Source organism: Lycium barbarum, chromosome 8 (genome assembly GCF_019175385.1).
Source record: "Lycium barbarum isolate Lr01 chromosome 8, ASM1917538v2, whole genome shotgun sequence".
Taxonomy (NCBI): Eukaryota; Viridiplantae; Streptophyta; class Magnoliopsida; order Solanales; family Solanaceae; genus Lycium; species Lycium barbarum.
Window position 1 is genome coordinate 128,921,813 of NC_083344.1, and position 13,728 is coordinate 128,935,540.

Below are 13,728 nucleotides of genomic sequence, written 5' to 3' on the forward strand. Positions count from 1 at the left end.
GTTGGTGTTCAAAGGGACAAGTTGAGATTAATTAGTTGCAACTTGCAAGTTAAGAAACGGTCGAGTTACTTTTTGGACTCAAATATGCCTATAATAAATTGAGGTGATAAAATGAGTCAATAAAAATATAATTAGTCCGACTAGTTCAAGTTTGGACACCCATTAATTTAACTCAATTCGTTTTGACCTGTTCAGATTCAACCATCTAAAAGTTAGACTGAATTGGGCAAATATGTAGCCTAAGTTCACCAATGAGAAATTCTTTTTTTTATATATATGGTATGTATATAATTATAGTAAAGAAGAAAGTTTAGTAGCACAATATCATTGCTTTCGCTTATGTTGCAACATAATTGACGTCTGATCGTAAGCATTTTTGTCCGATTTCTATTGATGAAAATAATACTTCAGATGTGCATCTTCACTGATTGAGCTAACTTGGGAACTTTTGTCAGTCAATCCCCAGCTTAAGTAGCCCATTTTTTAGGACTAACTTGGGCCTGCACAAAGTTCACATGCATTCTATTGAGGGCCTTTTTAGTTGACTTGATTTATGGGTCATTTGCACTTTATCTTGGTCTTTAATTTTTGGCCCTCAAAATAAATAATTTTTTCCAATGACATAAGTTTATATTTTCATTTATGCCCCGCACCGAACTCATGGCCCGCTAGACCTAAGTTCGATTTTGAAAAGAAAAATTAAAGACCACCCATTTGAAGGCAAAAATTAAAGACCGACCCATTTGAAGGCAAAAATTAAAGACCGACCCATTTGAAGGCCATAGCGTGCAACTTCTTGATTTATTGAGGGTCATTCACACAAATGCCCTTATTCAGGGCCTCTCAAATTGTTGGTCTTTAATTTTTTTCCCTTCGGCACTTTAAGTGACTGAAAATATTCTTGAGATTCTGGGCTGAACCCCAGCAGAGTCGAAAAAATAAAATTTCGCAAGGAAGAATTTCGCAGGAAATTAGGCCTATTCGGGGAAAAGTTAGGCCTAAGGCCTAACTTCTGTAGAATCCCAGCAGAGTAAAAAAAATCGTAAGGCAAATTATGCCTTAAGGCATAGTTTCTATATGAAAGTTATGCCTTAAGGCATAACTTTACCACTTGTCCGGCATAACTTTCGCTTTAGGCATAACTTAGAACTACAAGGCCTAACTTGGAAATATAACATTGCTAAGTTAGGCCTAACTTTCGCGAAACTTTGTCTAGTGATTTTTTTTTTTTTTTAATTGAGCCGGAGTTCAAACCCAAAACCTCGGACTTTTGCGTCACTTTTTTTAGGCGAAAGCCAAAATAGACCAGCAATTTGAGGGGCAAAATCTAAAGACCAGCGCGCTTGAAGGGCAATCCGCGGGAGAAAATTATTTATTAAATGATTTCATCTTACAATTTATTCCATCTTATCTAATTAATTCATTCATCCTAATTATCATTTTAACAATTACATGAAAGGTTAAAATTGTGTAATCAATTTTAATTAGGTACCTCATGTCACAAACAAAATTGTGACCATGGAGAGATACATACTGTGCATGTGAATGATGAATTTCTAATTTGAAAATAGTATTTAAATTCTGTTAGGCTGTGACCAATCAACTCGACAGAGACATGCAGATATAAAAGAGATTAAGAAAGACGTACTACTTTTTTGTTTTCTCAATCGACCCTCACACGTCATACGATGTTTAATTGAAGAGTCAATTTTTTTTGGAAAATGAAAAAATATGAGTTTGTCTTTTTCACACATTAAAAAATAATTAAAGTTGGTGAGAAATCCGTAACGTTGTGAGTACCACTAGAAATTGGCTCTAACTTTGAGCTGTGTGACAATGAATAGGGTATCGTGAATACCATGAAGACACCGACCAATACGTGAAAATCAAGATTCAAGTCTTCCCCAAGGATTTTTGTTATTATTTATTTATTTATAATACAAATTTGTTTTATTGTTCAACTGAAAATTGAAATGCATAACTTTCTTCTCCCACTAATTTCTCCAATACAAATTAAATAATTTATATTTTAAAGTCATTTTTTAATGAGAAAGAAAAAAATTGAGCACGAGATTTGCGTCTAGTGTGTTTTACTATTTCACCACCAAGTCTTCTTGAAAGTGAATTCATATAATATGATATTCATCTAGTGTAATATTGTAACAAAATTAGATCTATTAATCGATCATATCATATAAGCCCAAATCGCATATACAATTACTTCAATTTGAATTATCCTGAAAATGTATTTGTTTTACTACTTAGAGTTAGCGAAGGAAAAAAGCAGTGTAGTTTTCAATTTAAAGAGAAGATTCATCTACTGCTTAAAAGAGAAAACTAATGAAATTCAATCAGATAGGAAGCTTTTTTGCTGCTTTGTGCTGAATGTCCTATACCCACATCAGATCTCAATTAGCTCAATTTACATCGTGTAAGACCTATTAAATTTAAAAATGATTTTTATTAGAATTTTTTGTCTCGAATTCGAGACTTCTAATCAAGAATGAATAGATAGGGATGGATCTAATGCATTGTGTGGTCACGTGAATCCAGTCACTTTTGCACAAATCTTGTATTTTACTTAAAACAATTCATTAAATATTTTAAAAGCATATTTAACCTTATTATTATCATTATATTATTATTATAGCATTTACTTGAGATCATTATAGAATTTATAAAAAATAAAAAAAAATACGAAATATAGGAAATTGGTAGAGAAGTATAATAATATAGTTAAGAGCCGTTACTTTCACTCCATCAACTTCGCACTCTTGTCATACTGCCTAACACTTGGGAAAAGCTCACACATTGATTCATTATTTTCTACAGTTTCATCTTGTATCTCAATCAAAAAATACGTCCATATTCATAAATTTTTGAAGAGAAAAACAAACTCCCAATTCCAAATTCGCATTCTTGCTCTTTAACAACTCGATTTTTTCGTTTAATTTCAGCTTTCTGGGATCTTCTTTCACAGGTAAATATTTAGTCTTTATTGTTGAAGATGTTTTGATTATTTGATTTCTTAATGAGGGGTATTATAAATTTGCATTCTTGTTTTAATTGTCTATTGGAGTAGCTTTCTCTAAAATGTGTGTTGAAATGATGGTTTCTTGGTAATATTTCATTTACATTGAAGGTTTGGATTCTGACCATGATGGGCATTTGTTATTTTGTGCATTTGTCTGATCTTTGAAGGAAATACAAAGAGAATGAAATTCCATTTTCACTAGGGAGGGGGATGTGTGTTTTTATTAGGGAATATAAATTTAGAAACTAAAAAGTAGCTACATTTGATTAGTATATTTACCTTTTGTTTGTGAATATGGTAACCGGAAAGAGCCTTAATAAATTGGTACTATAAGAAATTGTTATGAAGAATGACTAGGCAATAGCTTTGAAATTTTGAATAGATAGTACCTATCTAGTCAATAATTTGGCATTTCTAACTCGCTATTTACTCGACTTTTGGGTTTTACTGTCGTGTAAGGGCTTATCGAGTGGTTTAAAGCATAGTATTGGTATTGCTATGTAGGCTTTCATTTAGTGAAGGTTCAAATGAGAACAAATCTCTTCAATCTATTAAATTTCTGTTCTTTGGAAGCCATAATCACAATATCCAACAAGGTCCTAATGTTATGTGGATGATGAAAATGTTTAGACTATTTTGTAATGTTAGCTTATGCAGCATCGTGATTACCTTCGTGTGCCTTTAACTTGATTTGTTGATGCTTCTTTGAGAAAAAGAGACAGGACTATTTTACTCCCCGGTGGATCATAACATGTTAAGATTAATATAAGTGATACTTCTTCATCTATGAACTAGATTGCAAATATCAACTAAGAAATATTTGTTGTTTTCTTGATGTTTTCTCACATTTTTCAAAAAACACCCTCTCGTAAAAGTATTTGAACAATATTTTCGGTAATATTAGGAGATCCTATTCGAACCACCCTTTTTCAATCCATATCAGCAATTCATATATCACTTGAGCCGATTGTCTTTCGGAAACAGCTCTCTATCTCACGAGGTAGGGGTAAGGTCTGCACACACTCTACCCTCCAGACCCTACCTGTGGGAATACACTGGGTATGTTGTCGTTGTTGTTGTTGTATCAGCATTTCGTATAGAGATTATTATCTCAGCAATAATGTCCCTACCCATGGAAGAAAAGGGGGCATTCTAAAGCATAAAGATCCTTAAATTCTCCAGAATCTTCTTTATTTTCATCCGTGTTGAAGTAATTGGTAAATGAAAATCCTGCTTTAATACATCAACCGGTTAACTGCCCAGTGGACCTCGCGTGGCGGTCGTATTAACTTCTGATATTTTTGTGTGTTATTAGAGAAGGTAAAGGGTGTTATCTTTTGATGTCTACTGTTGGCAATCCTACAAACATATTCTGGCATGAAAATCCAGTTGGAAAGGCGGAAAGGGAAAAGCTGCTTAACCAACAGGGATGTGTTGTATGGATCACAGGTCTCAGTGGATCAGGTTGATGTTACTGTGTTGTTGCTTATTATTTGTCTATTGTATTAGCTGTGGAGAATTCGTATTTTGTACATATGTTCAGAGGCAGAGAAGAAAATGTCTCCCATAATCCTATATAAGCGGTTCAAAAGTTTCGGATGCTCACTTTTGCAATGTTTGCCATTGTTTTTAAGATTTTTTTTTTCAATTTATGCAGGAAAAAGCACACTTGCTTGTTCCCTAGGTAGAGAATTGCAGTCAAAAGGTAAGCTTTCATACGTTCTTGATGGTGACAACCTTAGGCATGGTCTGAACAAGAATCTTGGGTTCTCACCAGAAAGCCGGACTGAGAATATACGCAGGACTGGTAAGTGTATTCTTGCAAAGTGAATAGAGCAACCACGAGTTTAATCAATTATATATCTGTGAGATTTTGAGATGCTCAGAAGAGATTTGCAAACAGTATGTTGCATTTCTGTGTCAATATGACTCTGTAGATAAACTTTAGAATAGTCTTCACTCTTCAAGCTCTCCAGGATTTCGTATTTCAAAATTTTAAGCGCACAAATGACTTGCAAACACTTGGGAAGAGGAGGGAGGTTTGGAACAACGAAACAAAGAAAAGATGAAAAAGTGATGGTTATTTCCACCCTTCCGTTCACGTCCACACTCCATTTTCAGTTACATGAAATAGAGTGTATAAGGGTAAGGAAAGGAATTCTCAATTTAATCCATTTTGTCCAATAATTTTACAATGTGAGTAGGGTTAATTTTTTTTTTTTTTTTGATGAATCCCCTTGTTAGAATTGCTAGCTGCTCCACCACGGGTAAGAATAGCTTTGGCCTTATGCAAATTGTGTGGTTCTCTGGATAAAGTTCAATGCTAATCCTGGTTGAACGGATAGATATTTTTCAGTTTGGTATGAGACACATGAGAATTTAGACATATTAGTAAATATTTTGTGGTTACTGGTTCTGTACTTACTCGTAAACTTGTACAGGGGAAGTTGCAAAGCTCTTTGCAGATGCTGGATTAATTTGTATTGCAAGTTTGATATCTCCTTACAGAAAAGATCGTGATGCTTGCCGTGCACTATTGCCAGATAAAAAATTTATTGAGGCGAGTCTCATGTTCATTGATTTATTGTAGAAACATTTTGCATTATCTAACGCTTTTTTTTTTTATTTGAATTACCAGGTTTTTATGAATATGCCTCTACAATTGTGTGAGGGAAGAGATCCAAAAGGCCTCTACAAGCTAGCTCGTGAGGGTAAAATCAAAGGTGTGTTTTAGCTTCAGGCTAATAGTAGCCTGTATTACTTCCACATCTTTATAAAATTTGTATTCCTAAAAATGATGATTAACTCGAGATAATCACGGGGTTACAATGCTTAGTTATATAATTTATATTAGATACAATTTACAACACTGTTAATAATAAACTGCATCTGTAAAGTGTAAACAGCTGTTCTGCTAAAAAATTTGCATGTAAACTATTTGAGTAATCCTTGTTTCCATGCTTCATGGCGTTATTAGATAGTTGGCATCATTTGTTTGTGAAGTAGTCTAGTGTTAGAGGCAGAGCCAGGGTCTTTAGGTTATTAGTTCTGGATCATAACTATTTTTGCTTACTGGAATCTGGATGGTTTATTTATACATATTAAATGAATTTCTTAACACAAATACAGGGTTTTGAACCAAAGTTACTTAGTTCTGCCAAACCCATAATTAACACTGTCTGTAGTGGAACGGATTATCATTCATAATTTGGCATGCTTAATCGGTAGCATAATGATATTGTTGACTATTATTTCTGGAATGTACTTCGAATCTTAGGGAATTTTAAGCACTTCATTTTGTAGGTTTTACTGGAATAGATGATCCTTATGAACCACCTTTGAATTGCGAGGTATGTATTATATTACTGCTGCAGCTGTTCTAAGCTTTCAAGAAATTTCGAATTCCCTTTTGTTTGTTTTTTCGTAATAATTTTTGTTCCGAACATTTGCTTCTCTGGTCAGATTGAAATACAACTAAAAGATGGAGTAGTTCCTACACCAAATGAGATGGCTGGACAAGTAGTCTCTTATATGGAGGACAGAGGCTTTTTGGAAGCTTAGTGACCGAGCTTGCTGCAGATAGGAAGAAAAGACTCAGCTGAGGGAATTACCAAAAATATCTAGTTCTCTCCATCTGTTTCAACAATATATGTGTTGTTCGATAGGACTAGTTTGGGATTGTACACATATGTTCATCTGGTGTCTAGGTCCATAGGATGTCCGATGTGATACAACTATATGATGCAGAGTTAGTTATGCACCATTGCATCTCAAATTCTTGTATATTTATGGTGACATTTCTCTGACTGTTTAACTTCAACTTTCGAATGGCAGGCAAAAGATCACCTTCGTTACTTTTCGTGCAAACGTCCACGGAGAAGATTGCCATATAGACCCTACTAAAGTTGTGTTTCTTTGACTCTCATTATGTCTGTTCTGGTGTTACTTGTACAGAAACCTTAATATGACTCATGCTAGATTGCTACCTAGTATCATTATGCCACTTTCTTGAAGACAAAGTTGAATGAGAGAGTCTCCTTGTAAGTTATAGGTTTGTCAAGCAAAGAAATCAGAAACTTTACATTCCATGTTTTTCTAGAGAAGCTATGCTACAGAGAAGATATTTTTGTTGAACTTTTCTAAACAAAGGCATCACATGTTGAGGACTTGAAACCAGTAGATTTTCAGTTGCAATTGTGCTTCTTGCTTATTTTATTGCTCTGTAATCATTATTTTTCCCCAATCTTGGGAAGTGAATTGATGTCAAAGATATTTTTGTGACCTTGATATGAAGCTGGTACTGTAACTGGGATGACTGGCTAACTGTGGAAACTATGCCAGAAATAGATTGATGTTATGTCATGTCACACCTTCAATAATGGTGTGACATATATGGTAGTGAATTAACATCATGTCCTGCAAAAACAAGGTCAAAAGACTTGTGCCTGCTTGACATTGAACTGGTAAAATGTATTTTTAGCCCTACCAGGCACAGAGTTAGAGTTCGATATAATTCAGTAATTCAGGTCAATACCCTATATCAAATTCACTTAATATCAAATTCACTTAATATGTATAAATAATTTCTCCGTAAGCTAATAACCTACATATACATAAAAATAAGGTATATTTACGAAATATGACGATACTTTTTAGTTTACATAACATAACAATAGATTTCTTACAAAAAATTTCGCTTAATAATTTATGCATGAAAACTGTATGAAATGTGTATTTCTTGCTCAAGACTTAAAAATTTCACTCAATATTTTGTGTATGAAAACTGTATGAAATATGTATATCGCTTAGGGTTTAGAATTTCGCTCACATTTGTCATGTATGAAATGTGTATGACTCAAGGCTTAGAATTTCGGTCACGATTTTTAATATAAAAACTATCTAAAAGTGATTATGAAATATGTATATAATTGTATACATGTTGTATAAAGCTATGTTCGGTTTTAGGAAATTTAATACAACTACAACAATATTATATTCAACTTTCATACAATATTCATACAAATTTAATACAACTAAAACAACATATATAACTTAAAAAAATAAATTTAGGAAATTTCGAGTAGTTTGATTGTTTTTGTGATGTTTGGAGTCGTTTTTGATCTTTGAGGATCTGCATTTCCTATATATGATTTGGTATATTCTTGCTAACTTTGAAGAATGGCTTCATTCTCCTATTATTTTTTCTAGATCTACATTTTTTCAGATCTGTGCTTTTTCAAATCGTGTTTGTTTAGATTTGCTACCGGAGCGTGTCCTGAACTCACCAAAGAAGAAGTCGGAGAAGGGGAGAAGGGTGGGGCGGTGGTTCAGAACCATGGAACTTCATTAACTTCTCCTATAATTAATAAGACCAAACCCCATTAACTGTAGAAAGAAAAGTCAAAGTTTTCAAAGAACAAATGGTTGAAAATATTCGTTTGGTTATTGTGAGAGAGGACGTTTCAGACATACTACACTGCAAGCTAGTAAGATATCTCTTCAGTCTGTTCTCGGAGGAAACAGAGAATAGGGAGAAGGGGAAAGAAGTGTGGGGTGGCTCAGTTTTGGATGAAATAGAGAATGGGGAAAAAGAAGGAAAGGGTGACTTTTAATTTTTTCAAATCTGATATATTTGGTAATTAAATTGTTATATTTTATAAATAAGAAAAAATATTTTTATATTTAGTAATATAGAGTTTTAAGTAGTATTATTATGTCATTTTTCCTTCCTTCTAGAATTATCCGTAAACTTAAAAATTTGGATTCCCCTCTAAGCTCCACCTTTTTCAAATGGAAGCTCACTACTACATTATTAGTAATACTGTAGTTTTCTTTTAATGATGTAAGACAATAACAACTTCCGGAATTAGTCACCCATTTACTGGCTCTTACTACTTTATTGGCTGATCGAGTCATAAAATAAAAATAAAGAAAGACATGCTAAATGCCATCATAAAAAAAGAAAAGTTGTTTGCACTAACACCGTCCACTTGGCCTCCAAATTCCAAAATACTTTAAATAACTGAATTAATTAATCCGGATTTTTACAGAATAAGGCGAAACTAAAACCATAAAGTTGAAAAAGTAGATTAACTTCCATTGACACTTTGATAGTACACAAAAGCAAGAATCCAACAAAGATTTGCAAGAAAAGAGAAAGAACAAAGAAAGAAAGAAAAATGGTTTTTAACAGTCTACTGATGGTAAGTGTAGCGAATTTATCTGCAGATTTTTGGCAATTCATAGGTTGCAGTATTCCAGAAAGATTGCGAAGTGATCAACTTCTTTATCTTCTTTTCTGTTTCCCTTTTCAACAGATTCGTCGATTTAGTCACAGTCTTTGGACTTTCTTTTGTTTCCCTTTGCCAAATCCATTTCTCTCTGGTTCTGAATTAGATGTTCAATATTCATACTCAGTGCTACCCTTTACAATATGAAGAAAGAAATAAGGGTCGATGTTTAGACGTTCATAGTAATTCTACCTATAGAAAGAATCATGAACGAGGCGATCAGAATGGTACTTGAATCCATTATGATCTCGAGTTTTCAGATACATCCAACTTTTGCTCGGATCGAGGTTTCCACGCTCCATTGTAGGATGGATCAAAGAAGAGTTTGCAGAAACGGAATCAGGATTTGAAGTTTATTTGTTTTGAACTTACTACCGAACACATATCTCGTCTTAGTTCTTACGGGATTCTGAATTGACTATATATACATATTTAATGAACTTTCTAATACAAAAGTTACCGAATTCCTTGGAATCCGAACCTAATGTTGTAGCTCCGGCCCTGAGTACATGTTCAGATGTGCTGAGTCTGTAATCCTCCTCCCTTCTTCTCTTGAGTTTGTCATTTTGATCATTTTGATCGTTTTAGTGTGATTTTCTTGTAGTTCCCATACGGGGAAACGTTTTCATGCTTGGTTATGATATCTAACTTGGTTAAATGACTTAAATTTTGGCTGTTTTTGATGAAATGATTAGTTTACGGTTTTTGTAGATTTGATCCATTGATTTACTGTTGCTTTTATTTGCTGCATATGGTGTATTGTAGAACAGAACATAAACTCTACATGTAGCTGCAAGTTTTAAGATCATAAGTTTTAAAAGTTTTCTTTATCAACTTCGTGAACACCGGTCATAAAATGGGATGAGGTAGTATTATATAAGATCTTATGTGATTTTTGTCTTTTCCAAATCACGGAACAAAATTGAATGGCATGGAAGTTAAGCACGCACATACAGAAGCACTTACAAACCCAAAGCCATGTAGTATTAAAATAGTTGTGTATATCTCTGAACCAAACTGCAGTTTCCAGTACAAGTGACCTTAATTAGTACAAACTCATGGGAAATTGGAATCAAGTATATATGCAACATGTATAGTGATCCTATGTTTAGATACTAGGATCTACAATTTAGACGTCGGGACTTCTAAGTTGAGATCTAACTTTACCTACACTTATAAATTATTTCACATACATATAAGGTACGATATCGAGATAGTGAGTTCTGTTGAACCTGCAATTCTACTCATTGTTGAATCCTCCATTGCTAATGGAAGGTTAAAACGATTCAAGAGACTGATAAACAGTCTTGAATATGCTCTAAGGAGCGTAATAGTAACCCTTCAAAGTCTGTGATGCGTTTCTCGGTTATCGGAACTGATTCTCTTACTCCACTAATTGCTTCATTCAATTTTGTTGCAGGCTGCTGAACCACTTGCTTCATTTTCTGCAGTTCCACGTGAACACTTTGTTAGATCAGTGAGGTGAAAAGCACGTATGATGAAACAATAATTGGGGATTTTTTTAATGACCAATCCAAAGAGCTGTAGTTTGACAAATTAACATATATAAAAAGTTGTTTTTCACCGATATACTTAGTATAATTTTCCGACTAAGGATGTTCAACTGACTACTGTTCACTATACTATGCTACTGATTTAACTATTATGGATCTTACACAGAATGGTGAATTTATCTTCCTTCAATTACCACCTAGGTTTATAATTTAATAGTATCAGTGGGGGAGTCTTGGACATAATAGGTGTGGGATTGATTGGCAGCTCGCGGCTTGTTGTTAAGATGAGAGCTTCAAGCCAGATTTCTGGTGGCACGCCCTCCACACAAGCACCGCCCTACAAAGGGGGAAAGCTACAAACCCAAAACCTTCGACACTTCTTTCTAAAATGGGATGCTCAAGGGACCTCATCTTCTCATTTAGTCATTGCTCATTCCCATTAAGCTGTGATGCAGTCAAGAATTCAAATAAGGGGATTCGGAAAAAACAAACTCTTATGCCAAGGGATCTGACAACTTATATATATGCAAAAAAAATTGAATTTTGTCCTATTTACATAGCACTATAATATTTCAACGAATTGAACCCCCTTGCACCCCTCTGCCTCCTCCCCCTGTCGATAGGCCAAAGTTTTTGGCCTTTCCTTCTCCACGCCTGTTCAGGCTTTGCAGACTTATCATGTGGTAAAAAGAAGAAAGTGCGACAGGACAGTAAACGGAGCACATTACAGAAAGATTCTAAATCTGAGAAGCCCCCTCGGATTCGAGAAGAATACCCCTTTCCCTCCCTGATCACTTATGTAATGAAAAAACAAAATCCTCCAATTACATCCTTGTCTTTGGAAATGGGTACCAGCTAACAGACCAGTAATGATCCAGTATATTAGTTGGTCTTCATCAATCAGATCCACCAAAAAAAGAAGTCAAAGCAGAAAACTGAAACTAATGGAAAGTTAGACAAACCTTGTCATCAGAAAATTGGAATTTAAGCTTCTGATTCTGCTTATGCTGTTTCTGTTTTTGGTGATTTCCAATAAAGATGCAAATTGTAGCAGCAGCAGCAACAGCTGCAACCCCAAAGGAACAAATAGCACCAACTCCAGTCAAGTTCCATTTCCATAGCTTCAATCCACCATTCTTCTCTTCAATATCTGCTTTCTTATTGTCCCTTTTCTTGATCACACTCTCTTCTTTTACCTCCAAGGTTTCAACTTTTTCCTCAAAAGGGAAATTCATTGAATCAATTTGAGACATAGAATGAGTCTTGTTACTGAACTTGGGTGAGTCCAGTTTCATGTTTTCAAATTCAGTTTCCTTCATTTTCTTGAAGAAAACTTGAGACACTTGGTCTTGCTCATCTTCTACCATCTCAGTGATAACTTCTTTAGTAACCACATCATCTTCTTGGGGTTTTTGTATACTTGGATTCATGTGAATTGGAAGTGGAACTAGTTGATTTGGCACTCTTGATGAGTGCTCTGTTGAGTCGACAAATTGAGAAGCATAGAAAATTTTGGTTTCTCCATCATCATGGAGTTCAAGAAGTCCACTATCAGGAAGAAGTTCCCACTCTTGAAGATCCATATTTTCACTGAATGAGAGAAGGGTAGTTAGAGTAGAATGGTTAAATAGTTTGGAATTCCGTGGAGTCCTGGTTCTTTTAAAGACAGTATTACTCGAGCTAGCTTATGCTCATCTCAGCTAATTCTACAGGTATCTGTTGTCTCCCACCAGCACATAGACCTTGTAATGCTATCCACCAATGTTTGGACATATGAGTACAAATCACTTAGCGTTTTTGCTAAGACCTCATGATTACCGACCCAATTCATTAATCACTAATCCACACTTTTACAACTTGTTTGGATAATTGTTACATATCGTTTCATAATGTATCTTATTGTATTGTATTATTGTTTTGATGCAAACAACGTTTGGATATATTATATCATTATTTATCATTTCATAATGTCATATACAAGTATTTTGAAGAATAAATTTACAATATTACAAAAAGAAGAAGAAGATAGCCGATAGGTACTTGTTTATAGAAAAGGTAGAATAATAAAATAAAATTATTAAATAATAAATAAGCTTATGATGAAAAAAATAAGGTAACGATGTGACCACACCAAATCAATCGTTACATAAAATGACATTTATTATTATTGTATAACAATGGATTTAATAATACAACATAATAGATAATTAACATCCAAACGAGCTGTTAGGTGCCGTGGAGTTCTGATTCTTTTGGAAATTAAAAGTCAAGGATTGGTGGCTTTGATGGAGAGAAATGTCGGATTTAATTCAGAGAACGAGTAATGTTGGATTTAATTCAGAGAACGCACTCAATATGGAAAATGTCTTCTTGCACTTTGGAGAATGAATATTAAAACGTCTTCTTTAGTTATGATGGTGACATGGGGAGTCAAGTAGATAGGTGGAAGCTTAACACTGAAAAATGTCAATAGGATGGTCCTAAGGGACCACATATAAGGAGGCTAATCTACTTGGGCTTACTAGACATTTTTCTCCATTATTAATTGGATTAGTACATAGTCATTCTCATTAGTTCAATTTCAATTTGAATAAAATTGAACCATGGTTAGCACCAACTTTAGATTCTTTTGAATCCGCGACTTAAGTAGTACAAAAAAAGAAAAGTTGAACCAAACTAGTACAAAAAAAAAAGCACATTAATAGGTTTCACGCACGAATTTCGTGCTTGAAAGGACCAAACTGCAAAAATGCACTTTGGGCTTTTCACGCACGAATTAGGAGTAAGTTGCAAAAATATAGTTGCCAGCTTTCAAAAATATACTTGCCACCTTTCACGCACTAATTTCGTGCGTGAAAGACCAAGTTCCCTTTTTGCCTTTTACGCACGA

General features: G+C 34.3%; 2 protein-coding genes across 2 annotated transcripts; one reads left to right on the plus strand and one right to left on the minus strand.

The window, feature by feature from the left end:
* The first annotated feature begins 2,762 nt into the window (after positions 1 to 2,762).
* On the plus strand, positions 2,763 to 6,888 carry LOC132607361 (adenylyl-sulfate kinase 3). Its single transcript, XM_060321295.1, has 7 exons — positions 2,763 to 2,980; positions 4,350 to 4,498; positions 4,692 to 4,841; positions 5,476 to 5,594; positions 5,673 to 5,757; positions 6,338 to 6,384; positions 6,497 to 6,888. Exons 2-7 carry the CDS (start codon positions 4,375 to 4,377, stop codon positions 6,593 to 6,595), a joined length of 624 nt encoding a protein of 207 aa, XP_060177278.1. The 5' UTR covers positions 2,763 to 2,980; positions 4,350 to 4,374; the 3' UTR covers positions 6,596 to 6,888.
* A 3,417-nt stretch (positions 6,889 to 10,305) lies between these two features.
* Positions 10,306 to 12,507, minus strand: LOC132607362 (uncharacterized). The gene is made up of 2 exons (XM_060321296.1): positions 11,801 to 12,507; positions 10,306 to 10,769 (listed from the first exon to the last, which is right to left on the minus strand). The coding sequence occupies exons 1-2, from the start codon at positions 12,419 to 12,421 to the stop codon at positions 10,611 to 10,613; spliced, it is 780 nt and encodes a 259-aa protein (XP_060177279.1). The 5' UTR covers positions 12,422 to 12,507; the 3' UTR covers positions 10,306 to 10,610.
* Between the last annotated feature and the right edge of the window lie 1,221 nt (positions 12,508 to 13,728).

Bases quoted from the DNA above. Each gene is read 5' to 3' on its own strand.
- LOC132607362 (XM_060321296.1), bottom strand. From the start codon at position 12,421: ATGGATCTTCAAGAGTGGGAACTTCTTCCTGATAGTGGACTTCTTGAA. The intron at 10,770-11,800 runs GTTTGTCTAACT...GTGGAACTGCAG, and splicing joins TCCAATTTTCTGATGACAAG to AAAATGAAGCAAGTGGTTCA.
- LOC132607361 (XM_060321295.1), top strand. From the start codon at position 4,375: ATGTCTACTGTTGGCAATCCTACAAACATATTCTGGCATGAAAATCCA. The intron at 4,842-5,475 runs GTAAGTGTATTC...AAACTTGTACAG, and splicing joins TGAGAATATACGCAGGACTG to GGGAAGTTGCAAAGCTCTTT. The intron at 5,595-5,672 runs GCGAGTCTCATG...TTGAATTACCAG, and splicing joins CAGATAAAAAATTTATTGAG to GTTTTTATGAATATGCCTCT.